The sequence below is a fragment of the Zootoca vivipara genome, chromosome 1, assembly GCF_965207765.1.
Source record: "Zootoca vivipara chromosome 1, rZooViv2.hap1.1, whole genome shotgun sequence".
NCBI lineage: Eukaryota > Metazoa > Chordata > Lepidosauria > Squamata > Lacertidae > Zootoca > Zootoca vivipara.
In genome coordinates this window covers 103,403,095-103,429,434 of record NC_142582.1, presented here as the reverse complement: position 1 = coordinate 103,429,434, position 26,340 = coordinate 103,403,095, and the positions used below count along the sequence as shown (strand labels likewise).

General features: G+C 40.8%; 1 protein-coding gene across 2 annotated transcripts in view; it reads right to left on the bottom strand.

Moving 5' to 3' along the window:
- Nucleotides 1–26,340, bottom strand: part of MIPOL1 (mirror-image polydactyly 1) — a 196,947-nt gene that overhangs the window by 33,178 nt on the left and 137,429 nt on the right. For both annotated transcript variants that reach the window (XM_088671979.1, XM_035109093.3), the window contains exon 11: nucleotides 1,599–1,829. In XM_088671979.1, coding sequence (XP_088528105.1) covers nucleotides 1,599–1,829 — 231 coding nt within the window. The remainder of the gene's footprint in view (nucleotides 1–1,598; nucleotides 1,830–26,340) is intronic.

Here is a 26,340-nt window from a genome sequence, read left to right as displayed (position 1 = left end):
TGATTTGATCTGTACTGCAAAGTAGCCAAGAAAAACCTGGCCTTTTAAAATTTGGATATTCCGGTAAACTGATTTGGGCATGAACTTTTTTCAGAGGGAAAGCACACATCTGAGCTTAAAGAAGTATTAACAAACAGCCAGATCTACTCAACTTTAACCTTCCATGAAGAGAAAAAAAGGTGCATTCACTGATTTTCATTTCTTCTGGGCCCATGGAAGCTGGCAACTACATGGCAGAACAACATGAGATATGCTGTGCCTGGAAGCTGCTGGAAAGCATGAGCCTTTTCCACCATTAATCATCATGCTTCACCTGGCCTGCCTCTAGACGTGTGCAGGACATGAGAAATGTGCCATTCTCTCTAAACTGGTACTGTGTAAGATTGAGAAGGGAACGCTGTGCGACCAGCAGAAAAAGCAATGCAAAGAGGTATGCATGAAGGGTGGCGGAGCCAAGCAATGGGGACATGGCAAACAGCAAAGTGCATTTCTATTCTCCCTCTCATTGTATGAAGAGAAGAATAACTGAATAGGGCCAGCATGTTACAGTCAAATATATGAACTACCTAAATGGGAAACTGAAATGTTCCAGGCATTTCAGCAGCATACACAAAGTTGCTTCAAATGTTACAGGGCTGGATCCAGACTTTGCTCCTCTAAGCAGAAACATCGCTTGAATGCAGTTCTGCTCATGGGATGTTCCTTGTGTGTTTGTGTGTGGTATTTTTTTTATAGGGAGGGGGCAGATTGTGACTCCCCATGCAACCCCTGACACTGTTCTGGAGGGCTGGGCAATCCTACAACACTGGGAAATGGTGCTGAGAGCTGCATGGGTTGGGAGGAACTGGTAAAAGTCACCTCCCCCCCCATCTTCTCTACTGGTAGGATGCCTTTTGTGAAGAAAAAGATGTCTGCAAAAACGGAAGGACACTTTCTGTCTATCCAGTCTGGATCCAACTGACATGTGCATATAGACATGAGTCTGTAACAGGTGGAGCAAGCATGATCCTGTGGCCCTCTAGTTGCTGTTGGACTATAATTCCATCACCCCTGATCACTGGCCATATTGACTGGGGCTGATGGGAACTGGAGTCCAACAACATCTGGATCAGGCATCCCCAAACTGCGGCCCTTCAGATGTTTTGGCCTACAACTCCCATGATCCCTAGCTAACAGGACCAGTGGTCGGGGAAGATGGGAATTGTAGTCCAAAACATCTGGAGGGCCAAAGTTTGGGGATGCCTGACCTGGATAGTCACAAGTTCCCCACCTCTGTTATAGAAGATAAATAAATACACAAGAATCCTATCTCTTTTGCAGATGTTACTGTAGCCTTATTAGCCTTATTAGCTGATAAGGGTCCTCTCTCCACATTACAAGTGTTAAGCCGACAAATAAAAACCCTATGGTTTTGTTGCTGGAGATAACAATAAACAGCTCTGCTATTAAGTCTGAATAAATATTCAGATAAGAATTGGCCCACTAACTTTAATAGGGATTTCTGTCTGTCTTCTAACTTCAGTCTCTTTGTGTCACAGGAAGAGGGGCCCATTTAGTTGACAAACACCATTTTCCAAAAAGAAAGACAATGTACTTACTTTTGAAGTTTCTCACTGGCCTCCTGTGAAGCCTCTAAAGCTTGCTGAAACTTCAATTCCGCATTTGCTCTCTCTTCTGCCGCTTGCTGAAGATGGGCCGTCAGCTCCTCATTTTGAAGCAGCAGCATCGACACAACATCCTCTCTGTTTTTCAGAGCTTTCTCATAAGTTATGAGAGTGGCGTTGAACTGATCCTTCAGGTTCACTTCTTGAGACAAAGACTGGTGTAAACTGCAAAAACAAAAAGGTAGGTCTTTTCAGGTTGGTCAGCACAGGTTTGGCATTCAAAAAGAGGACTTCAAAAAGATGGTACAAATATGCCATGGCCAAAATATTTCAACGTAGAATTCAAATAGCAAGCCAAGAAGATCTGAAGCATTCGTGCTAATGGTTCCACAATACATTAAAAATAAACACAAAACTAAATCAACGTTTTCATAATGATGCACGCATCGGTGGTGCCTCGCTTAACGAATGCCCTGCTTAACGAAATTTCCGCTTAACGAAAGGATTTTTCGAGCGGAGGTTGCCTCGCTAGATGAATTCGTTTTATGAAAAATTCGTCTAGGGAATCGCGGTTTCCCATAGGAATGCATTGAAATTCAATTAATGCGTTCCTATGGGCAAAAAAAATTTCAAAAAAATTCAATGCATTCCTATGGGATTCGCTAGACGAATTTTTCGCTATAAGAAAAGACCCATGGAATGAATTAAATTCGTCTAGCGAGGCACCACTGTATACAGACCACTTGCCTCTCGGCAGTACTATGAAGTAGAGGGAAGTGCTATGGCTTATTCTCATGAAACAAATAAAAAACCCAGGATTAATTGCACAAATATACTAACGCACTATTGACCAGCAGCATAACATTTTGTTACAGCCAGAAGCTGAAACAGAGGAAGTGTGAATAATTTGCACTTTCCTTTCCTTTTCGTTTTGGGATCTTGCATATCCCCCATGTCAAGATACATTAACAGCTTGGGGAACGGATCCATCGAGACAATCCCATTAGCACAAATACTTCCGCTTGTGTGATGGAACCTACCCTGCTCCTCTCTCCACACGACCCTCCAATTTGGGGATATGTGGGGGGTGGAGAGAGGGGGGAAGTTCCACGACAGAAGTGGAAGCCCTTGGGCTAACGTTACAACTCGGTTGGACACAACCCTATATATATCTTTATTTCTGCAGAAGTGTCTGAGAAGCACCAGTACGGCTCATACCTCCTCTGTTGCCACTGCTAGGGATCATCCAAAGCCAGCTAGGACTTGAGACTTAATGAGTGCAACAACTTCTGGAGCATCATAGGTTCCCCACCTGCACTGCAGAACTTGGTGGGCAGGCGGGGGAAGAAGTTAAAGATACTGAGCTCACTACAATCAGTGCACTTATCAACACTGAGCTGCCAAGCTCAGCTTGGCACAGCTTTCAGCTTGGTGCCCAGGGGGAGCACTCTGCTTGCCCACATCTAAGGCTGGCTTTGGGTGGGGCAAAATCCAGGTCTTTTAGAATCAGATCATCTGATTGGTTAGTGCCTTTGAAGACCCCCATGGGTGGCAGTTAGTGGCTGTTAAGAGCAATTAAAATGTGCTACCAAGGTGGCACTGTGGTTAAACCACTGAGCCTAGGGCTTGCTGATCAGAAGGTCGGCGGTTCGAATCCCTGTGACGGGGTGAGCTTCCGTTGCTTGGTCCCAGCTCCTGCCAACCTAGCAGTTCGAAAGCACGTAAAAGTGCAAGTAGATAAATAGGAACCGCTACAGCGGGAAGGTAAACGGCGTTTCCATGTGCTGCTCTGGTTCCAGAAGCGGCTTTGTCATGCTGGCCACATGACCTGGAAGCTATACGCCGGCTCCCTCGGCCAATAATGCGAGATGAGCGCGCAACCCCAGAGTCGGTCATGACTGGACCTAATGGTCAGGGGTCCCTTTACCTTTACCTTACCAAGGCTGCAATTCTAAGTCCCACTGAACTATATTGAACTTGCTTCTCAGTAAACAAGCATAGGCGCACACTGTTGGAAAGTGATGAAACATGCTTGGTATGCACTATTTATCCCAGTTTTGCCTCATTATTACTACCACCAATTCCACAGTGTGGCATTTTTGCAGTTAACCTATGTTTTCCCACATTAGCAACCCAGTGAGGTAGACTAGGCTGAGAAACAGTGACTTACCCAAGGTTACCACCAATAATCAATGAATGAGTGGATATCTTACATAAATTATTTTTGTTTAAAATAAATATGTAATCTGAGCCGCTTTTTAAAAATCCTTGCCCTGTATTGCTTTTGCAGGGAAGCATTCTGCCCACCGTGTGCATATTTGTTTTCTTGCAAACAACGGGTTGGATAGATTGGATGTCACACATTTGAACCATCATGGAAATAAGAAATGAGGCATAAATTGTGTTTTCCTATTTTGAGATTTGAAAAGTAAGCACTGAATAACAAACAGAACTCTGTGTCAAGAGCGTTGGCACTCCCCTTTCCTTTCTGCAGAAAACACGACCGCATTGCCAGATCATATAGAAATTAAAACCCTCTGCGCATGCATAAGTAAAATATGGCTGATTTAATAGGAATCTAAAAGTTAAAGGTCAGAGTATCGGTATGTCATTACACCTACCACCTGAGGTTGTTTGAAAATGGTGCGAGGTACCTATTCAATTAAATAAGGACATTCTGAAACTATAAATAATGTATAAAGAAATACGAAAAATCCACAGAGCAGAGAGTCTAAAATAAATAAATAAAAACCACTGGAAGAGTAGCAGATAAAATATATTGACTTGCATTTCACACACACACACCCCAAAAAAGAGAGACGGGGGAAAAATTAAATATTCAAGCATTTCAAAGGAAAATGTAAAGCTGTAAGCTGAAGACATCACTATCTTCATAAAGAGAAGCCTAGAATTCAGTTCTTTATCTTAAATTTATTTTCTGCCCTTGACCTGCAGGTCCCACGGCAGGTTACAATAATTAAAAATTAAAAAAGAGTTAAAACATGTCAATTAATTTATGTCCAAATAAAGATGCATAGGATTGGACTGAACCAAAGGATTCAAGTTACAAGAAAGGAGATTCTGACTAAACACCAGGAAGAACTTTCTGACAATAAGAGCTGTTTGACAGTGGAATGGACTCCCTTGGGAGGTGAAGGGCTCTCCTTCCTTGGAGGATTTGAAGCAGATTTTGGATGGCCAGCTGTCATGGATGCTTTAGCGGTGATTCCTGATTTGCAGGAGGTTGGATTAGATGAAGCTTGCAGAACATCAGAGAGCTCGAAGGCCTCTGGCTTATGTTTACTGTACATGAAGAAACATGAAAAGATCATGTTTGAGTTTGCCTCTTCTGTACCCATTCAAATCAATGGACTTCAGTTAGTCACAAAAAGCCCAAACAAAACAAGAAGAGTCAGTGTGGTGCAGTGGTTAGAGTGTTGGACCAGGAGCAACAGGGTTCAAATCCTCACTCGGCCAAAAAGCTCACTGGATATTCCTGCATCAACCACTGCCTCTCAGCTGAACCTACCTCACAGGGTTGGGGGGATTAAATAAGGGGAAGAACCGTGTTCACCACCTTGGGCTCCTTGGAGAAAAAGGTGGACTATAAACGTAATAAACAAACAAAATAATGTTCCTTGATTTCAGTGGATCTACTTTAAATATGACTTAGTGAGATACAACAAAATCCAGATAAAAAGAAAATTAAGAAGAGGAGGGAGAGAATTCTTAGGGGGTTTGAAGGCTGAAGCAGCTTCAGGAGGCAAGGGAGGGCCGCATCAAATGAAGTCAGGGGCCACCTGAACCACCCAGGTTACAGGATGCTCATCTCTATCTACCCTGACTTGCGACAGGCATAGAAGTCTTTCCTAGTCCTACCTAGAGATGCCAGGAAATGATATTGGGATAATCCAAAGGCAAAGTGTGCGCTCTAGGTAAAGGACCCCTGGATGGTTAAGTCCAGTCAAAGGCGACTATGGGGTTGCGATACTCATCTCGTTTTCAGGCTGAGGGAGTTGGCGTTTGCCCACAGACAGCTTTCCAGGGTCATGTGGCCAGCATGACTAAACTGCTTCTGGTGCAACGGGACACCGTTACGGAAACCAGAGCGCACGGAAATGCCGTTTACCTTCCCGCTGGAGCGGTACCTATTTATCTACTTGCACTTTGACATGCTTTCAAACTACTAGGTAGGCAGAAGCAGGGATTAGAGCAATGAGAGCTCACCCTGTCACGGGGATTCGAACCGCCGACCTTCCGATCGGCAAGCCCAAGAGGCTCAGTGGTTTAGACCTCAGCACCACCCACGTCCTCCTAAATGCACTCTACTGCTGTACTGTAGCCATTCTTCATGGGGAATAAATCCCCCTGACACAATCAGACATAAATATAAGTAAACATGCACAAAATTTTGCCGCATGACAAATTCAAAAGGCCAATTTGCCATGAAGAGTAGAATTGAAGACAAAGTAACGATCCTAATTTCATGCAGAATGCCAAAACCCCCAGCAAAAAAGCAATCTGCTTCAAAACATTCTGACAGCATGATGTCACCTTAATATATCTTTTGTGGGGTTTTTTTTTAAAGACACTTGAAGGAGTAACTCCACATTTTCAGGGAAGTGAAGAATTATGCAAAGTGGTCATTCAGTTAAAAGTGACACTTTTCTGGACTTCCGGGTTTGACCGCCACCGAGACGGCAGCGCTCCGCGCGAGCTCCGCGTTGTGAGCGATTGCTGGAGAGGCTATTTGGGGGTAGCGAGGGCTGCGCAACCCCAAGAAAGGTTGTGGGGGTGACCCACCACTGAAATTTTCCGGCGGCGTTGGACAGGACTCTCAGCATTCTCTAGTCGAAGGCAAGAGAGCAGAGAGACCTAGACGCAAGCGGAAGAAAACATCTCCCAGCAAGAAGCCCCAGAGCCTGGAACGGCGTGAGAGCGGTAAAACTTTTTTAAAAATATCCAACCCCAGAAAAATAATCCGGTACTCTTAAATAAGGACATTAGGTAAAAACTGGGACTATATAAAGAAATCTGATTAAAAAACTAGCAGAGGGAGTACCCGAGTAAAAAATTAACAAAGAGAAGGCGACGGGGTACCGGAAAAATTAAAGAGACTTAACCATAATCGGGAGAACGTGGGAAAGACAAGAAAGTCGTATCCTGTGTAAATGAAATAAACACTTAGTGCTAAAAGGTTCAATATTAAGAAGGACTATTGAAAGAGACCCTGCGAAAGAGATATCCACAGCGCGGTTGGAGTGGAGGAGGAGGGGGAAAGAGTAAGAGGAGTGACTCGCATAAAACCCTTTGAAAGAAACCGATAAAGAAAGCGCGGTGGGAGTTTGGAAAGGAAATTTTGCATACCTTAAGGCAGAGACCAGTGAAAATGGAGTTTTAAACCCAAATCCTAAAGGACAGGAACGATACCTGAAACAAGATGGAGCGGCGTGAGGTGGAATAGGGCGGGGACAATTGAGTGAAGAGGAAACAACTGGTTGAAAAAGACAAAGAGAGGACTAACGAACTGAAAGAGGGGCCAAGAGAGAACAGCGACGCCGGAGGTTACAAGCAAACCATCCAGAGTAAGAGCTGAGAGAGGGAGAGACGCGAAGCCAGAAAAAGAAAGGGAACAGCGACACCAGTGGCCAAGGTTGGAGCTACAAGGGAAAGTACGGGAAATGACAGGAAAGAAGCTGAATCAGGGTACCTTATTTGGCCAGCAAGCAAGAAGGAACTCTGTAGCAGAAGGAGAGATGGAATTGAAGGAACTGATTCTAAGTCTAAAGGGGGATATTATGGGTTTGAGAAAGGACTTTGGAGAGTTGAAAACAGAGGTAAATGATAAAATGAAGGGGTTGGATGAAAAATTAGACAACATGAATGGGAAAGTAGAAGAAAACTCAAAGTCAATAATGGAGTTAAAAACGCAGATTAAGGAGATAGATGAGGAAAGTAAAGAATCAGCAAAGATAGTACAGGAAAATAAAGAGAAGCTACAGCAGATGGAGGAATTGGTTAAAAAGGCATTTAAGGAAGTTAGAGAGTGTAAAAAGGAATGTGAAAAGGTTATGAAAGAGAGAGATGAGTACAAGATAAGGCAAGAGGCTACCTGGGATGTGATGGCTATGCTACAGATGCAGGCCAAGGAGAAGACACTCAGATTGAGGGGGGTCCCAGAAAAACCGGATGAGAATTTACTGTTTACAATAACGGAAGGAATAGCGAGATGGCTGCAGGTAGAAGAAGAGAGGGTAATGGAGGAAATAGAGTCGCTATATAGAGTTAATTCAAAAAAAGCCAAAGAGAATAACTGGCCCGGAGACTGTTTGATTACGTTTTATACAAACAGGCTGAGAAATAAGATGCTTCAAAAGAGAAGGGGAGACAGGTTAAAGATTGAAGGGGAAAACATAGTTGTGTTGAAAGAGGTGCCACCACGCCTGTTGAAAAAAAGAGACAAATACCAGTTTCTGACAAAAGTGTTAAAAGCAAACTCTATACATTTTAAATGGGAATATCCACAGGGGCTCACCTTTACTTATAAGGGGAGGAAGAGAAGGTTCGAAACACCTGAGGCTGCAGACATCTTCTATAGGAGGTATAGATCACAATTAGGAGGAGACAAGAATCAAATAGAGAAGGAAGCTAACCCAGAGGATTCACAAGAGGACTCCAACAATGACAGTGATCAGGAAAGCTAAGAGCCTTCCTCACCCCTAAAGAATGAATGAACATACTTTTGGGGGGGAGGGAGAGGGAAGAAAGGAAGGGAAACCCCCTCCGTCCCTCTACCCCCTCTTATACATTCCCCCTTTTTTTTGTTTTCTTTTTACACAAATACATATTTTTGTTGAAGGTATCGTGTTCTGAAATAATTAAATAAATAAATAAAATGACTCTTAAAATAACCACATGGAATGTGAATGGTCTAAATGAAAAAAAGAAAAGAAATAGAATAAGACATGTATTATTAAAACAAAAATTAGACGTCATCTGTTTGCAAGAAACCCATATTAAAAAAGATCATGAACGATTATTGATAGATCCAAAACTAGGAGTAGAATTTATAGCAGCCGATGAAAAAAAAAAGAGAGGTGTGGCGATGTACGCAAAAGCAGGTCTGGAGCCGGAACTACTATACACCGACAAAGAAGGTAGGATGGTAATGATAAAGATAAAATATTTGGGAGAAATAATATATATAATGGGGATATACGCACCAAACAACAAAAAATCAGAGTTCTTTAAAAAAAGTTGAAACTATAATGATGGAATATGTTGATGGGAAAACAATCCTACTAGGAGATTTGAACGGAGTATGTGATCCAAATAAAGATAGAACTGGGAAGGGGAGAGAAAAATTAAAAGGGAAGTTGCCTCAAACTTTCTTTAATTTAGTAAAAAATATAGATATGAAAGACGCCTGGAGATTTAAGAATGAAATAGAAGAAGAATATACGTATTTCTCAGACTCTAAAAATATGGCAAGTAGAATCGATGCCATTTGGATGTCAACAGAAATGTTAGGTAGAATACAGGAAGTTAAAATACAACCGAGAACACTTTCAGATCATAACTCCATTCTCCTACATTTAAGAGCAGAATGGAAGATAGGAATGAGAAGATGGAGACTAAATGAAACATTGTTATATGATGAACAAGTTGTAGAAGGAGCAAAAGAAACACTGAGAGAATTTTTTGAGCTAAACAACAAAGAAGAAACAGATAATAAGATCATATGGGACACTAGTAAAGCGGTGATTAGGGGATATTTTATTAAGCAAAATGCAATATTGAAAAATAAATGAGAGAAGGAAAAGAATAAAATACTGGAAGAACTAGAGAAAAAGGAGAAAGAACTGAATAAACACCCCAACAATGGGAAATTAAAGAAAGAAATCGGCTTACTAAAAACAGAATATAAAATTAAGATAGAACAAGAAATGGAATGGAGACTCAGAGCATGGAGACAGAATAGGTTCGAGTTCGCAAATAAACCTAGTAAATACCTAGCATGGCAGATAAAGAAGAGGAGAAATGAGAAAATGATAAACAGACTAAGAGAGGGAGGAAAAGTGATAGATAATCCCCAGATGATAATGAAGAGATTTGTAAAATACTATGGGGACTTATATAAGAAAAATGAGGAAAAGAAGGAGGAAATAAACAATTACTTAGAGAAACATCAGTTGAAAATAAACATAGAGGAAAATGCTAAGGAAATAGAGAGACCAATCACAATACAGGAGATAAAAGAAGTAATGAGAAAAAGTAAAGTAGGGAAATCTCCAGGCCCAGACGGGCTTCCCGTTGAATATTATAAGAAATTGGAAAACATACTCCTGAATCCGTTAAAAGATATAATGAATCAAACTTTAGAAAAAGGTAGAATCCCCGAATCGTGGAAAGAAGCGTATATCACACTCCTTCCCAAAGGAGAAGAAGATCTAGAATCAATGGCAAATTATAGGCCTATATCCCTATTGAATAACGATTACAAGATATTTGCAGGAGTAATAGCACAAAGACTGAAGAATATACTAAAAAGCATAATTCACCCAGACCAGACAGGATTCCTCCCAGGGAGGCAGATATTCAATAACACCAGGAATATAATTGACATACTGGAGTATTTGGAATTTAAAATAGATAAAGAAGCAGCTCTGTTAATGTTAGACGCGGAAAAGGCGTTTGACAACGTCTCCTGGGGCTTCCTCAAAAAACAACTAAGTGTAATTGGGTTACAAGAAAAGATGCAGAGAGCAATAGGAGCAATATATCAACAACAAAAAGCGAGACTGATAATAAATGGAGGGGTGACTAATAGTTTTCTGATAGAAAAAGGGACCAGACAAGGATGTCCTCTATCCCCCCTGCTATATATCTTGGTGCTAGAGGTCTTATTAAATAGAATTCGGACTGAGAATAAAATAAAAGGAATAACAGTGGGGAAGAGAGAATACAAAGTTCGCGCATTTGCGGATGATATAGTGGTGACGGCTCAAGATCCTAAGGAAAGTATACCATCAGTTATAGAAGTTATAAATGAATATGGGAAGGTGGCAGGATTGAAAATAAACTACAAAAAAACAACATTGCTAACAAAAAATATGGATAGTAAAGAAAGGGAAGAACTGAAACAGCGGACAGGTCTGGAGTTAAAAAAGAAAGTTAAATACTTAGGTATTTGGATATCAGCAAGGAGTATAAAGCTATATGAAGATAATTATAAAAAGTATGGAAGGGAATCAAGACAGAAATGGAGCAGTGGAACAAACTACACCTTTCCCTCTGGGGTAGAATCTCTGTCGTTAAAATGAACGTTCTCCCGAAATTGATGTACCTGTTTCAGGCGATACCAATTCTGGGAGGAATAAAGTGCTTTGCTGAGTGGAAAAAAGACCTAACAAAGTTTATATGGAATAATAAAAGACCAAGAATTAAATATCAACTATTAACAGACAGAAGAGAGGGGGGGGTTTTCCCTTCCCAATCTAGAATTGTACCATGCAGCAGCTGGACTAGTTTGGATCAAAGAGTGGATAACTTTGGAAAAGCCGGAGATCCTGGACCTAGAGGGAGTAGGAAATAGATTTGGTTGGCACTCCTACCTGCTCCATGAAAAAGTCAAAAACCACAAGGGATTCTTAAATCATCTAATAAGAAAATCCTTGTATTTGATTTGGGCAAAATACAAGGGTATTCTGGAACCCAAGATTCCCTTGTGGGCGTCACCAATAAATGCTGTCACAGTTAAGAAATTGAATATGGAAGAAAAAGTTACCACCTACCATGAGATATTGGAAAATGTGCAAAATGAATTGAGATTAAAAAAATACGAAGAGATAAAGGAAAAATTTTCGACTTGGCTGCAATACTTTCAGGTGAATCAGAGGTTCTTAGAGGATAAAAAATTGGGAATCGCAAAGGAAAAGTCTAAATTTGAGAAGGAACTAATAGATAATGACAAAAAGCTTATTGCTCGAATGTACGACCTGTTATTAGAATGGGAGCTCAAGGAGGAGCAAACTAAACCATCTATGATTAAATGGGCCCAAGACCTGGGTTACAATGTCTATATGGAACAATGGGAAAGGCTGTGGCAGAAAGACTTGAATTTTACCGCCTGTTACAATCTGCGGGAGAATATTCTCAAAATGATGTACAGGTGGTATCAAACACCAGACAAAATATCAAGGATGTATAAAAATAAATCACCAATATGTTGGAGGTGCGAGAAGGAGATAGGGACCCAAATGCACATGTGGTGGAGATGCCCAGAAATAAATAAGTTTTGGAATAATATCTATGAAGAGTTAAAGAAAATGCTGAAGTGTAAGATCATAAAGAAACCAGAACTGTTTCTGTTGAATATAATACCAGAGGATATCAAAGATGCAAGTAGAATTTTACTTATGTATGGTATTGTAGCTGCGAGGGTCCTTATCGCTAGAAAATGGAAAATTAAAGACGTACCAAATATAACAGATTGGCAAATCTTAATGAAGGAGTATGCACAGCTTGCTAAAACCACTGGGAGAATTAGAGGTCAAACAAAGCAAAAAGTAAAAAAGGAGTGGAGGATTTTTGAAGACTATATAAATTCATCCAAATAACCAAATCCCGATAGCAGAACAGAATTGAACCATGTCGAAATTTTAAGGATAAGGAAATGTTGATAAGAACTTAAGTGTGAATTTAAATGGGTGTATATAATTTACACAGGATATGATTGGAAGAACGCTCTTTTTTATTTATTATTTATTTATTTATTTATTTATTTTTCTTTCCTTTTTCTTCCTATATAATCTCCCTATATAATTGTTTTTGTTTCAATTCCCTCCTCTTTCTTTCCCTTGTATTTTTATTTCCTTTACACTTGACATTCCTTTTTTCTTCTTTTTCTCTCAAATGTGGATTCCTTTATATGTAAAAGGGAGATGTACCAATTTCCTGTATGTGTTTTTGAAAATCTTTTGTGTTTCTGCAAATTTGTATGGCTTTTAACATTTGAAATAAATAAAAATTATTTAAAAAAAAAGTGACACTTTTCTGATAACAACAAATCCCACACTGCTGGAACACAACTTGGGCACTGGAATCACCTCAAAAGAAAGTCCAACTTAATGGCTGTGCTATATGCCGTTTACTTTTATTATCATCCCCAGGAAATAGGTTTACCCTGCTTTAAAATTTATACGGCTCAGCTTGCAAGCTGCTTTCTAAAAATTAGCTTGAAGGAAATAGTGATTCAGGAGACAGAGCGGAAATCAATTCCAATTCGATATTGATAGCTACCGTGGGATGTAAACTGTGTGTTCTTTCTAATTAAATGTAAACACGCTTGGTTCTAAAGTCCAGCAGTGATGACAACAGCCATTAGAATGGATTGCTTAAGCATTGATCAACCGATTTGTCTGAACCTTTTGTTCATATCATACGTATTCTTGAGCAATCTGCGGCAGGGTTTGTGTCAGTTCCAACTGACTTTAGTTTAGGTCATCTTCAGGGGAGAAAAAAAAACTTGACAGGAATGTTGAGTGCTCAGTAATGCCTAAAGTTATTCATTAACTATGTCCTTCTGATAGCTAATCAATACCATTGCATGGAGCCAAGCACGCTGCTCTGAACTGCCCTTCTCCCAAAAGCCAAGTCTTGGTAAATATTTAATGGTAGTAAAGGTGTTTTGGGTTGCTATCAAACTGATTATGTTAAAGAACTCTTAAAAGAAACTTTATCTTCCCCCTCACTGCAGAATTTGTTCAGCAATTCTATAGCCCTGGTGCAAAGTGGTTCGAGGAATGCATTTCAATGCATCTTTTGAATGGTGGATATTCACCTCTGGTGTGTAAGAAAATAGTTTTGTTATAAAAGAATCAAGAGATCTCTTTTAAAGGCCAGTATTTCCTTGGTAAAACACTATATAAAGGCAGGGGAAGGGAACCTAGTGCCTTTCAAATGTTGCTGGACTACAACTGCCATTATTCTTGACCATTGACCATGTTGTCTGAGACTGATGGGACCTGGAGTTCAACATCTGGGGGGTCACAGGTTCCTGAACCCTGTTAGAAAGCAACCCAACCCTCTTGTGCCCCTTTGCGAGAAGGAAAGGTTGTATTCCAGTTTCCCAATTCCATTCCTACTTTGCATATGATGCAAACTGTTTGCTAATTATGCAGTCAGCTTTATTAACTGTTTAACTGTCTATCAGCCGCTTCCTGTATGTTCCTGGCAAATATCTCAAAAACGTTGGGGAAGGATCAGAAGCAACTTTTTTTTTAAAATGTCCATTTGCTCATGCCAGGATTTGCTTACTCTTTTATTCGCTCACAATAGGAGCAGCTTAATGGGGACAGAGGTGTTGCAAACTGCCTGCTGCCTGCAATGCTGTTGCTCTAGCAATACATATTCTGCATCCACGCATATATCTTCAAATGCCATTTTGGAATCTTCGGCAAAAAACACACCACGGGTTTTGTGGTTGGAAGTATTCTTGAGATAACATTACAAGGGAAATGGAAGAAACCAACATCAAACTATTACAACAGGATTAAAAAAAACACAAAAAGTTGGTCCACGTTTAGAATTCCCCCCCCCCCCAAGCACAGGAGCCAACTCCTGGGGGGGAGTCCTCGTGCAGGGCTTCTGTTGAAGGTGTTTATTAGCTCAATGTCATTCAATATCTGTAGGTCAGTTATGTGGTAGGTGAAGGAGTACTGTACTGGCTTTTCCTCTCTCCATTTAGGGTGTAGCCTTGAGTCTTTGGACAGCATCTCTCTCTACTGTATTTAGAATCTAATCCACATCATTCATGCTTTCTATACAGCTCCATCATGCCTTCTTGGAATCATCTCTGTTTAGCCTAAAGCACCCTATCTGTTCAAATCTGTTTCCTAAAGACGATCCTCTTACCATTTTAATTGCCCTTTCTGCAACTTTATCAGAGAAATCTGCGTAACTCAATACATTTCTGAATGCTTCTGAGGCAAAGTACATCTAAAGTTACACTAGCAAAAGTGCATCCCTATGGGCCTATGGAAGGGAAATGGGAGAAAGAGCGGGCAGAGTTTGGCCCATCCTCTGCGAACAGAGAGTTGTCTTGGCAAACTAAAACAATCCTTTTAAGAAGCTCCTATTGCCTATTGTAGTTTCTTGGTCTCAGTTGCTTGCTTCAATCATATTTAGTGTCCTAGAATGAAATAAATATTTCCAGAGAATAACAATGCAGTTATTTTTCTAAGTAGGTGTAGCTATTCTACCCGCCCCCCCCCCCCCGCCCAACAAGGCCTAGTTCCATGTCTGGATTGAAAAGGTTCTTGGCAGAACCATTGAGGTAGGGAGGGATCAGGTGTTTCACCACCAAGTCTAAAAAAGGAGCGGGGGATACAACTGTGCATCATAATGGATGCAAGGCTATGCTGCTGATAGTACTGTATGGTTTTTTACACTAGCTCCATTCACTCTCTTTGTTAAATCACTCCTAAGATGTGCTTTCTAAAAATGTATTCTATAGGGACAATGGAGGGGTAAATAATCAGACACCCTATTAGATATTTTTTTAAGTCCCTAAATAATCATTTCACGGCGAGAACTGTGATTCCTCCGTTTAATCAAGAGTTAAAATATGCACAGTAATTCCTTATTTTCATAATATTCCTTTTGACAAAGATAACAGCCATGAAAACAGTTCCCACCTGGCCAAACCCGACATACAGGTTTCGTTGAGGAAAAAAGAAATGCATGACTTAATTATTGAAATGGATCTATTAGAACTGTCCCCCAATCCACCTTGCCTGCCCCACCTACAGATGAACTTTGAATGACCTGCTTTATGCAAAAAAGAATTGTAATAACTTGCACTAAAAGCTGCTTATAAAGCTCAGGCTGCCAGGAAGACAAAAGCAGGATTCAGAAATGCGTGTGATGCCCCTAGAGGAGAAACGTAGGGAAAAAAGTCACCTTTTATCAAGTTTACTTTCATATCGAGTAAATAGCTAAACTAATCTGAGCTGTGCTATAAGTTACTTCGTGCTAATTATGTTTGGTTTCATTAGTCCTTGATACTGTCTATTGTTTAAATTGCTTTCATTAAAACAGCAGATGGTATCAAGAGTAACACAGTGAAGGGACATTCCCCTACCCCAGCATTCCTTGAGTAAAAAGGGCAGTTTTATAACAAGGGCTCTTTCCACACACACCCAAATCAAATACCGTGTTTCTCATATTATAAGACATGTCTTATATTTATTTTTTCCTCAAAAAAACACACCATGGCTTATTTTCAAGGGATGTCTTATTTTTTTTTCTCCTCCTCCTGCCATGGCCGGCATTGCTGCTGCGCCTATCACTATGTCTTATTTTCGGGGTATGGCTTATATTCCTTGAATGCTTAAAAATCCTGCTATGGCTTATTTTATGGGTATGTCTTAAAATATGAGAAACAGGGTACTACTACCATGAAAGTGTTCTGAGATTATTATTATTATTATTATTTAAAATAAGAATTTTTAAATGACTTAAACTAAAGGATCGTTTTCATTGTGCTTTGGGAGGTTAACTCTGAAAACATCTCCTTATTTTAACCATCTCTTCTATTTTCAGGATTCTGAGGTATATATCGGTACTTACAGAACCAAAACAGCAACACCCATGAACAAGAGGAAGGTATCAGCAAAGTTGTGGAAAGCTGAATATTTAAAATAGAAAAAAATATTTAGGAGGGAAGAAAAAAATCTTAAGGGGGAAAACAGTCCTGTTGTATGCTCAATGGCCAATGATTTTTTTTGGGGGGGGGGGCAGAAAATTGGGTAGCAAGGGGAATGGAGAATCCAGACAGACTGAAGCACTGAACAGGAGTATTCCACACTACAACATTTTGTTGCATGTCCCACTTGCAGGACTCTGCTCTGGTTTACACATGGCTGGACTTCGACTTAGATCTTCATTAATGTTGGCAGATTTGGCACTGCTCACTTCTAGACACGTAGGATTCCTTCCATCAATAAGGGTATAGCTGCAACGTCATGTGCCACATTTATATACAGATTTGCTGCCAAAGCACTCAAAAATGATATGAAAAGGGACAAGGAAAATTAATGGAGGTCGGGTAATCGGCTGAAAACAGCATAATGTCCTGTAGCAACAAAACATCCTAAAGACTGATAAATTCACCATGGTATGATACGTTGTGGTGGACTAGAGTTTAGAGCTTATTTCATTGGATGGGCTCTAGTCACACAGGCCTACGCCAGGGGTTGAGAACCTGCAGCCCTCCAGATGTTACTAAACTCCAGCAGTCCAGCCACAATGGTCAAAAAGCAGGGATGATGATCTGGCAACGAGGGACACAGGTTCCCCATTCCTGGTCCATAATCAATTCATTAGTCTTCAGGTCACCATGATGCTCCAAGTTGTTTTTACATGCTAACATGACTACACATCTGGAAGCTATAATGCTTCAATCTTAGAGATGCTTACTAGGGAGTAAATCATAGCTGCCAAGTTATCCCTTTTTTTAAGGGAAATTCTCTTATGCTGAATAGGCTTCCTCGTGAGAAAAGGGAAAACTTGGCAGCTATGGAGTAAATCCCACTGGATACAATGGGCTAGATTGAAGGAACCTGGCACATTAGCTGCTGCTGCTGCTACCAGCCAGGAGGACTCCCCTGCTCAGCGCCTGAAGGCCCCAGTCCTGCCGCTCACCACCTGGCCCAAGGTGGGGCCTGAGGCCTATAAGAACTGCTTCTGCTGCTGGGCAGAAAGGGCTCCGTTTTGTTTTGCTTTTTTTAAAAAAAATCCTGTTTTTTTTTACCTATGTCATTTTATTAAGGCTGTATTCAAGGCTGTATTCTTAGTTTTAGATTTTGATTTATGTGGAAATTGTTTTCCATTTGGTTGTGTATTTTTTGATGTGGTTTATGTATTGTTTGTGACTTTTGTAATTGTGCTATTGCTGTATTGTTTTGCTATTCGATTGGGAGCCGCCCAGAGTGGCTGGGGAGACTCAGCCAGATGGGCGGGGTACAAATAAATTATTATTATTATTATTATTATTATTAGCTAGTGTATGGCTCCCACTAACATAATGGGGCTCCCCCCCCCCCCGAAATCTACTCTGGTGGTTTGGGAGAACCCCCAAAACAGCACATGGGGAGCTGAGAGGGGGATTGTTCCACCTGGCAAGCAGAAATGCTTGCCACTAATGGATCAAAACAGTGTGCTGTATTTCTCCCAATAGAAATTACTTAGGAATAAACATGTGTAAGATTGCATTCTCAGTCATGGTGATTAACAGCAATCTCCAAGTTTAGGGCCAGTGCACTTGAAAACCCAAAAGGACAAAAATACAGGGGAGGACTGTTCCAAGTTTTGGGATGATAACTCATTGGCCACAGTTAAAAACAGAAGTCTGGATTAGATGCCTTTTGGCTTGATCCAGCAGGATTCTCGTCGTGCCATTTTACGACATGACAACTTTGAAAGGTCTTCAAAATGTGCTCACCAACTAAGCCAAGGAATTAACCCCCACATTTATATTTCAGGGTTCTCTGAGAGCTCCCCCTTTTTTTTTACTGGAGGCGGAAACGTGAGAAAAGGAGTAAGAGCAGTTTAGGCTTGGAATGCTGCATCTTATATAATCCCCTCTCACTGGTCAGGTGAGTCTTTCCCTCTACAGCTGCAATGACCTTTTAATTTATTATTATTATTATAAACTTCCAAGGGATAGAAGAAAATGTCATTTGGTTTGCATTCTTAAGTGAACTGATCTAATGCCCGCCTTCCAGAACAATACATACTTCAGAAAGTCATCATCTTTTGGACTTCACACTTCTCCAAATGTTGCTACACAGTTCTTGGCTCAAAAGAACACAATGTACAAACACACAGAGAGAGATATAAAGCAATCATCAGTATCCAGGTTCTGACTCTAGCTTCCTTGAGCTTAGTCCATTTATGAAAATAGCTGACCAAGCAGCACCTACGCTTTACATCATAGGCTACTTAAAATGAATCTTAGAGGACATCAAAGACCGTCACCAGGGATGTCTCTGAACCTCAGCCACTCTGGAACATCGTGTCAAGAGGATGGGTGTTTCCCCCATGTTCAGGGCTGAGACCATGGGACTAAAACAACCAATAAAACACAAGGGGCTGGCTGTATATCATGGAGGAGACTTAGGAGATCATGAACTGAAAGTTTGCCCCAATCAAGAGATGGCTCAATCTGGAGCCTGGAGAGCAGGTCTGGTAACTGTGAGGCAGGCAGGGAGTTGTGGAAAGATGTTGAGAGGATAGAGCTGTGAGTGTCACGTGGTCTGTCTGCACCCCTTAACCCAGCCTACTGTCCGGTGGTGCAGTGGAGGCACTGTTCATGCCACCGGTGCTGAAGTAAGATTCAGCTGGCAGTGGGGTTACATTCTGTACTTGGAATGTACCTTTCACCTCGGAGAGCAGAATGTCTTGTGCTGGACCAGGTAAAGACAGTGACTTACCTTCTCAGGCTGCAATCTCATATGCGTTTATCTGGCAATTAAGTCTGACTGTATGTGACTTCTGAGTAGATTATGTATATGATCACACTGTTAAGTCCCATTCCCTGCCTGGGTTTCTTTTAGACTCATTGCTACAAACAGACAATACAAAGGCGAGTGAGGAGAGAGTCTTCTCATATGGATGTAGGATCCACAGTAAAAGGTTATACATGTGATGGGGAGGATGCTCAGTTGAGACACTGTCAGGAGAAAATGGAAGAGTGTGCTTCCGGGAGGTAAAGTCAAACCATTGGAGAGTTACAGCGCCAGCTGTGGCTGTAGAGAAGGATACAAGAGAGACATGTTTTGTTGCAGCTGAGGCAGAAGGGGCTGCTGGTTTTGCTACTACAGATGCACCATGGCGTTTCTTCTCTCTGCGCTCCTCCCAGTGATCATTCCTCGTCTGGTCACTGCTGTGGATACATGGCCTGACTAATCTGTATAGTCAGTGCAATTGTTTGCAAGGGAATCCCACACAGCAGGGTTAATGTTGCCAGCCTTCACGCCATGTTTGCAGGCATCTTTGTAATGCAGAGTTGGTCTGCCAACAGTCCTGGTACTTGAAGCCAGTTTCCCTGTACAGCATGTCCTTGAGGATCCTGCCATCTTCCATTCTGTGTACATGACCAAGCCAGAGTAGACATCGCTGGGACTGAAGTGCAAACAAGCTGGGAATGTGGGCTTGGGAGAACACATCTTTGTTTGAGACTCTGTCCTGCCATGTGATGTTCACAGCACATGTGAAAGGCATCAAGGTATTTCTCCTGGCAGGTGTAAGTTGCTCACTTCCATAAAGCAGCATGCTCAACACCCACAAGTCCAGAATATATATCTTAACATTCCTGTGTTGTGTATAAATTGACCTCTTTATTTCCCACTTGGGTAAATACTACATTATGCTAAGATTTCACAGTGATATATTTTATAGCTAACAACATGTCTTGGAATTAAAGCTCTCAATATTTACCAAGTCTTAACAGTTTCCCCAACATGACACCTTTGGAATCAAGTAACTGCCTGCAAAAAAGTTAAAATGCAGTTTATTAAAAGAAGTCCATTTAATCTTAGTGGACCAGATAAATACATTCTTAAAGAAAAAGAAAAGAATTATGGGTTACCTGAAGTAATAATAATACTAATACTAATAAATTTTTATTTATATCCCGCCCTCCCCAGTCAAAACCGGGCTCAGGGCGGCTGACACCAGTAAAATTACAATAAGACATAAAAGAAAGAAAAACAGTTAATTAAAATACGGGTTAAAATACAGTTAAAATTTTAAATTTTTTAAAATGCAGCCTCTTTTTAAAGTAGCCCAAATCAAAACCATAAGGGAGGAAAACATAGGGGTCAGACTGAGGCCCCATTGTTTTGCCATTGGTGGGTGAAATATTAATGACCATCACTAAGGGGAAATGGAAGGTAAGCATTTTCACTTATTAGCTATCAAGCCTAAAAATACAAATTAATTTTTTTGTTTTGGGGTGCTATTTGCTTCCTGCCAGTTCAGTTCTAACATTATTTCATTGGTCACCATATCAGTTTATTTACTCTGAATGCTATCACTCCATGGTTCCCAATGTAAACACTTCCGCTGAATGCAGCATAGTTGTTTGTGTGCTGAAGGTAAACTAATGCTTTGGTATGGAATTGAAGGGGAGGATGTTAGGATCCACTATTCAGGAAGAACTTTCTGGGTCATGACCTTTTCGTAAGCTGCTTGGCCTCTGGGGCATTGTTAAGGGGTGGCCCAGAGGGACAGAACCCCCTGCTCATTTGCATGGGGCCCTAGATTTCCTGCCCCTTAGCCCCACTTTAAAAAATAAAATAAAAGCTTGCTTACAGGGTGGCTTTCCCTCTGAAGATCTGCTGCAAGTTTGCATCTATGCATATAAATCAGCATATGCAAATTTTATGCAGATTTACACCATGGACCTGTGTCCCAAATCTTTAAAGCCTCTAGCAACACCCCAAAAGCTTCTGACACTCTCTGTGTACTCCTGGGAAGGTGAATCTTTAGTAGAGGCATGGCTTTTTGAAAGAGGAAAACATGTAAAAGGGTAAAGGAAGTAACCCTTGACAACTCAAGTTTTGTTTTTGGGCTGAAATAAGTCTTCTGTCAAAGCCACACAGTTTTTAAGATTGTTAAAAGTTCTGGGATAGACATGGAATCAGCACCGTGTGCTAAAATGGTAAACTATTACCATCGGTATATCAAATTTAGATGTAGGGCACACAAGATGACCTTAATAGCGAGATCTGGGATGTGGGAGAAAGAAGGGAGCTAAGATATTAGAACAAGAGACTATACTATGGAGGAGAAGAATGTCAGCAGCTTGCCTCATCAAGTACTGACAAATGGAATGTGAGAACTGCTCCTTAGATGAAAGGAGGCAGACGGAACAATTCAACTAATGGGATCACATTGAGCTAATGGGATCACTCTGACTTGCTTGGCTTCTGTGGGCATATGTCAAAATGCTAATGTTATTTTAAGGTAGTTTCTTTTATTTGTATATTCACTAGCAGTCGGCCATGACAGGTTTGGAGAATTTTGAGGCAGTTAAAACACATCCACATACTTTAAAAGTTGGAGGACAAAAAGCAAACTCCCTGAAAAAGAGAAAAAGAGGTTGGGGTGGGGTGGGGGGTGAAGCAGATGCATGCACACAGGAGCCAGCCCCCCTTTCACGAGTCCTCCACTAAAACCCCAGGCTTAAACTCCCCTCAGTCTGAAAAACAGAAACAAAAAACCGAGTTTGAGGGTTTGGACTGCTTGTAAAGCGAGCAAACCTGCTGCTGAAAAAACCTTTAAAAAACCCCAACAGCAACAATTTTAGCAGGCTGACACAAAGCCTGACCTTAGGTATGCAAGCAAAGCGCTTGCAAAGCCCACCAAGTACAATGGAGCCAACTTGCTCCAAAAGCACGTTTAGGGTGGCAGCAGTCTTAGCATGCATGCAGAGAGCAGTGTTTTTCTGGTACTCCCATTATGCTGTGCTGTGCCATGAACCACAATTCAACTAAGAAAATTGTTGCATAATACAACTTGGATTTTGCACAACTGTGGCAAGTTTCCCTGTGTCTTATTTATGCAAATAACAGAATCTTCTGACATCAGAATTCCTGGCATTTGTTTAATGAACTTCTTTAAACAACCAATCACTTAAAAACTTTTCTAACTCTTGTTAGCCCAAAAATGGAAAACTCAGGAGTTACCGACGATTGAAGAGTGGCAGACGAAAATGATGGACTATGCGGAATTAGCAAGACTGACTAGCAGGATCCGAAACCAGGGAGAGTCAAGGTTCCAAAAGGACTGGAGTAAATTTGTGGACTATATGGAAAAGAACTGTAGAAGTTTAAAGACACTTGCAGGACTGAAATAAATCCTACGAATTGACTTTAAGTAGATGTAATAAAGGAACTGCGAGATAGGAGTGAATAAGAAAACCGAATGGGGGGAAGGAGGGAAGTCAAGAGCAAAGAAAATTGTAAGGATTGATAAGATGTTAAGAAGAGAAATTTTGTGTTTATTATGTTTATTATGTGATTGTATCTGTGGTTTGTTTTTGTTTAAATGTGTTTAATTGGAAAATCTAATAAATTGTGTTGGTTTTTTTTAAAAAAACTTTTCTAACTCTTAACAGCACACATGTATGGGTATCTCCTCAGAAGCAAATACCACTGAGTTCAATAGGCCTAACTGCCATAATACAGGATGTACAGTCTAAGCAGATATGGCACAGATCCTGCATTCTCACCATACTCAACATGCCACTATCATCACTTCCTGGTTCTGATGATTCCACAGTTTGGCCACCATATTTTGAAGCTGCTTTGCAAGCTATTCAAAGTCACTCGTTTCAATTTTTTTTTACACCCAGGGACATTTCTCTGTAGGGGGGTTGGCATGAAATCAGCAGGTAAATTGTCCTGTCTTGTGATCTTATATACCAAACTGCTACAGACGTAGGGAATAAGAAGCCACAACTGATTATAGCTTCCCAGCCTGCAACACAAAACAGACATACAAGTGGGAAAATGGCATCCGATGTTGTCAGATATGATGCTATGCTAATCCTGCACTCTCCCCATCACCCCTGTTTCTGTGTACCATCTGCAAGAAGTTGTATGTAGGGCAAATGCTTTCTTCTTTATAATTTTGTAAATCTGGCTACGGTCACTAAAATCCTGTGAAACGTAACATCTTAGAGAGGCCATTCAGTAAAAGCTTGGGGTCACTGAGCTCCGCCCTGGAAACCTAAAGATCTGATAAGATTACTTGTATTATCTACAACATCATTAGCTTTAATACGACTAGCGGTTAAACATAGATAAGCTTTTGAGATACTATTGTTATATTCCATCTTGTAACAGTGGGCAACCTATTGTGACTTCACACTGGTCCGCTTTGAAACACTGCTCTTCTTTCTTAAGATTATCCTCTCAAAGAACAGTCTAAAAAGAACTTAAAGAAGCTTTTTCTGGTGCAAGTAAATGAAATACCACATAAAAACCAATATGAACAAATCTGAGGTTCCTACCCCACAACATGAAGTTGAAAACAAATTCCCCAACCAGGGGAAGCAGGAAAAAACAACCATCTCTATCATATATACATAAGCAACGAGACTTGCAGTACCTTAAAGACTAACTAATTTATCGTGGCTTAAGCTTTTGTGAATTAGAGTTCACTTCATCAGATACATGAAATGTAAGTTGTCAGATACAGATGATTGGGGCAAGGGGAGAAGGAAATGTAGAGACAATGACAATTACATTGAAACTTAAATGCAGCTAAATTTGTATACATTCACAAATCAGTGTTGTGGATGCTACACCATTGATACAGAAATGGTAAAATAATTAATACTAGCAGTAAAATAATGATGCGGCAAAACACATTAATTGATTACACAATGTAGCACAAATCATTTATGAGGTACACTAACAAATTTCAAATCTGCTAAACACTTCAAAGTACACCAATTGCCACTCAATTGTCAGTGTAAATCTATATATATATAAATGTAAAAATCGTGAAACTGCGTTCTACACTTTTCTCCGTAACCACTTGACTGATCGTGCTGAAATTTTGACACAACGATCCAGGCCACTCCCAGAGCATTGTTGGGGGCAAAAATCCCTCAAATCACACACCTGCGCAGGTACAGACCTGCTTTTCCACCAACTCAAACAGCGCCCTCAAGTGGCGTAATACCCTCCTCCACCCCCTCCCTTTCTGTGAAATCTAAGCCACACCCACAAACCAAATGACATCATCATCAACCAAGCAACTGAAACCCCCAAGGCGGCCATTATCACACCACTACGCCTTTGTTTAATGTAGGCCCCTGACAGGCCCCGGGGGGGACCCACAACAACGCACTTGGGGGCACGGCAAGGGGTTTTTACTTTACCATTTAGCACCACTAACCCCCCCCAAAACCCCACCAAAAAACCAACATTGCTAAGTGGAGGTCAGGGCCTGCCTGGGGGTGGTGGTGGTGGTGGCACAGACCACAGCATGGCCTATGTCTCATTTTCTTGGTATGGCTTATATTGCACAAATGTCTTATTTTAGGAGAAACAACTGATTGTTAAAAAAACCCATGCACTTTCTCTCCCCAGTTTAAGTCCTCAGATATTTGCAGTGGCCACCCCCCCCACCCCATTTACAATCCCCTACCTTCCCCTTGCCACTTCCTGGGTTTTTTATCTTAGAATTTTGAAGTGTCAGGCATAGCTCTAGTGGCTTTAGCCCAAACGTAGCAGAGTTTTCCTGCACAGCACAGAAGCTAGTTGAGGTGGAATGACTAGTCGGCTAGACGCAGAATAACTATTTACAGGATTTATTAAAAGAAAATAAAAGCAGCAGAGTTTCTGCATACAAAGCAAAGCAAAATAAATCCTTTCTCTCTCTCTCTCCAACCATATACACAGCACTTCTACTCCTAACACCTAACAAAAACCAACTGTGCTAGCATTCCTTGATAACAGAGTTCAGTGCTGGTCGTTAACCAATCAGAAGAGAGTAGTTTCTAGGTCAGGCAGACCTTGGCTTTCTGCCAAGAGTAAATTGACACTGCCTTGAGTTAATTGTGTGAAGCCAGAATCTGTAAGTTTCCCATGAGAACCAATTAACCAATTAACAGAAACTGAACACCCCCTCACAGATTCTGTTGGACAATTAACATCTATTAACACCTGTGTAGGAACTTTTACTGTTCACTCATTTTTCCAGCAAACCTAAACCCTTGCACATTTGCTTGTTCTTTATCTTTGCCAATGGTTTAGTTAATACATCTGCCACATTTTCTTCACTTGATACATAAGTACATGTGATTACATTGTCTTGTACACTGCAACGTACATTTTGGTATTTTACAGCGATATGTTTGGAACGTGACTTGAAACCCTCTGTTTTACTTAAGGTTATACAAGCCTGATTATCAATGTAAACTTGTACTGGTTCTCCACAATTTACATTTAAATCTGCTAACAAACGCTTGAAATAAACCACCTCGTTGCACAATTCACTCAATGCGGCGTACTCAGATTCCGTTGATGACACACTTACAACGTTTTGCTTGCGCGATCGCCAGCTAATTAAAGCTCCACCGAACATTATGACTAATCCTGTGACAGATTTTCTATCTGGCAAATTTCCCCAGTCACTATCACAGTAGCAACTCAACATTTCATCCTCTGAAGAATTTAGTTGTAACATATAGCCAATTGTCTGTTTGAGGTATCTCAGAACTTGCTTTACCCCTTTCCAGGCATTTAGTGTGGGTTTTGAGACCAATCTACTTAGTATGCCTACTGCATAGCTAATATCAGGTCTGGACCATTGTGCTAGATACAATAGACTTCCAATTACAGAATGATATACATCAGGATGTTCAAATACAGGACTCTCATCTGTATGAAGTGTTTTTATGAAACCTGGATCCATAGGTACTGCTGCCCCTTTGCAATCCTGCATCCTGTACGTAGTCAGTAGCTGTTTAATTTTGTTCTGCTGACTAATTAGGCAGCTGCCATCTTGGGCCCAGCACACTTCCAACCCTAGATATGCCCGAACAGGGCCTAAGTCCTTCACTTTGAACTTACTTGACAATTGCTTGGCAAACCTTTTAGTTTGTTTGTCTGTCTTGCAAGCATACAATACGTCATCTACATAGAGCAGACAAAAC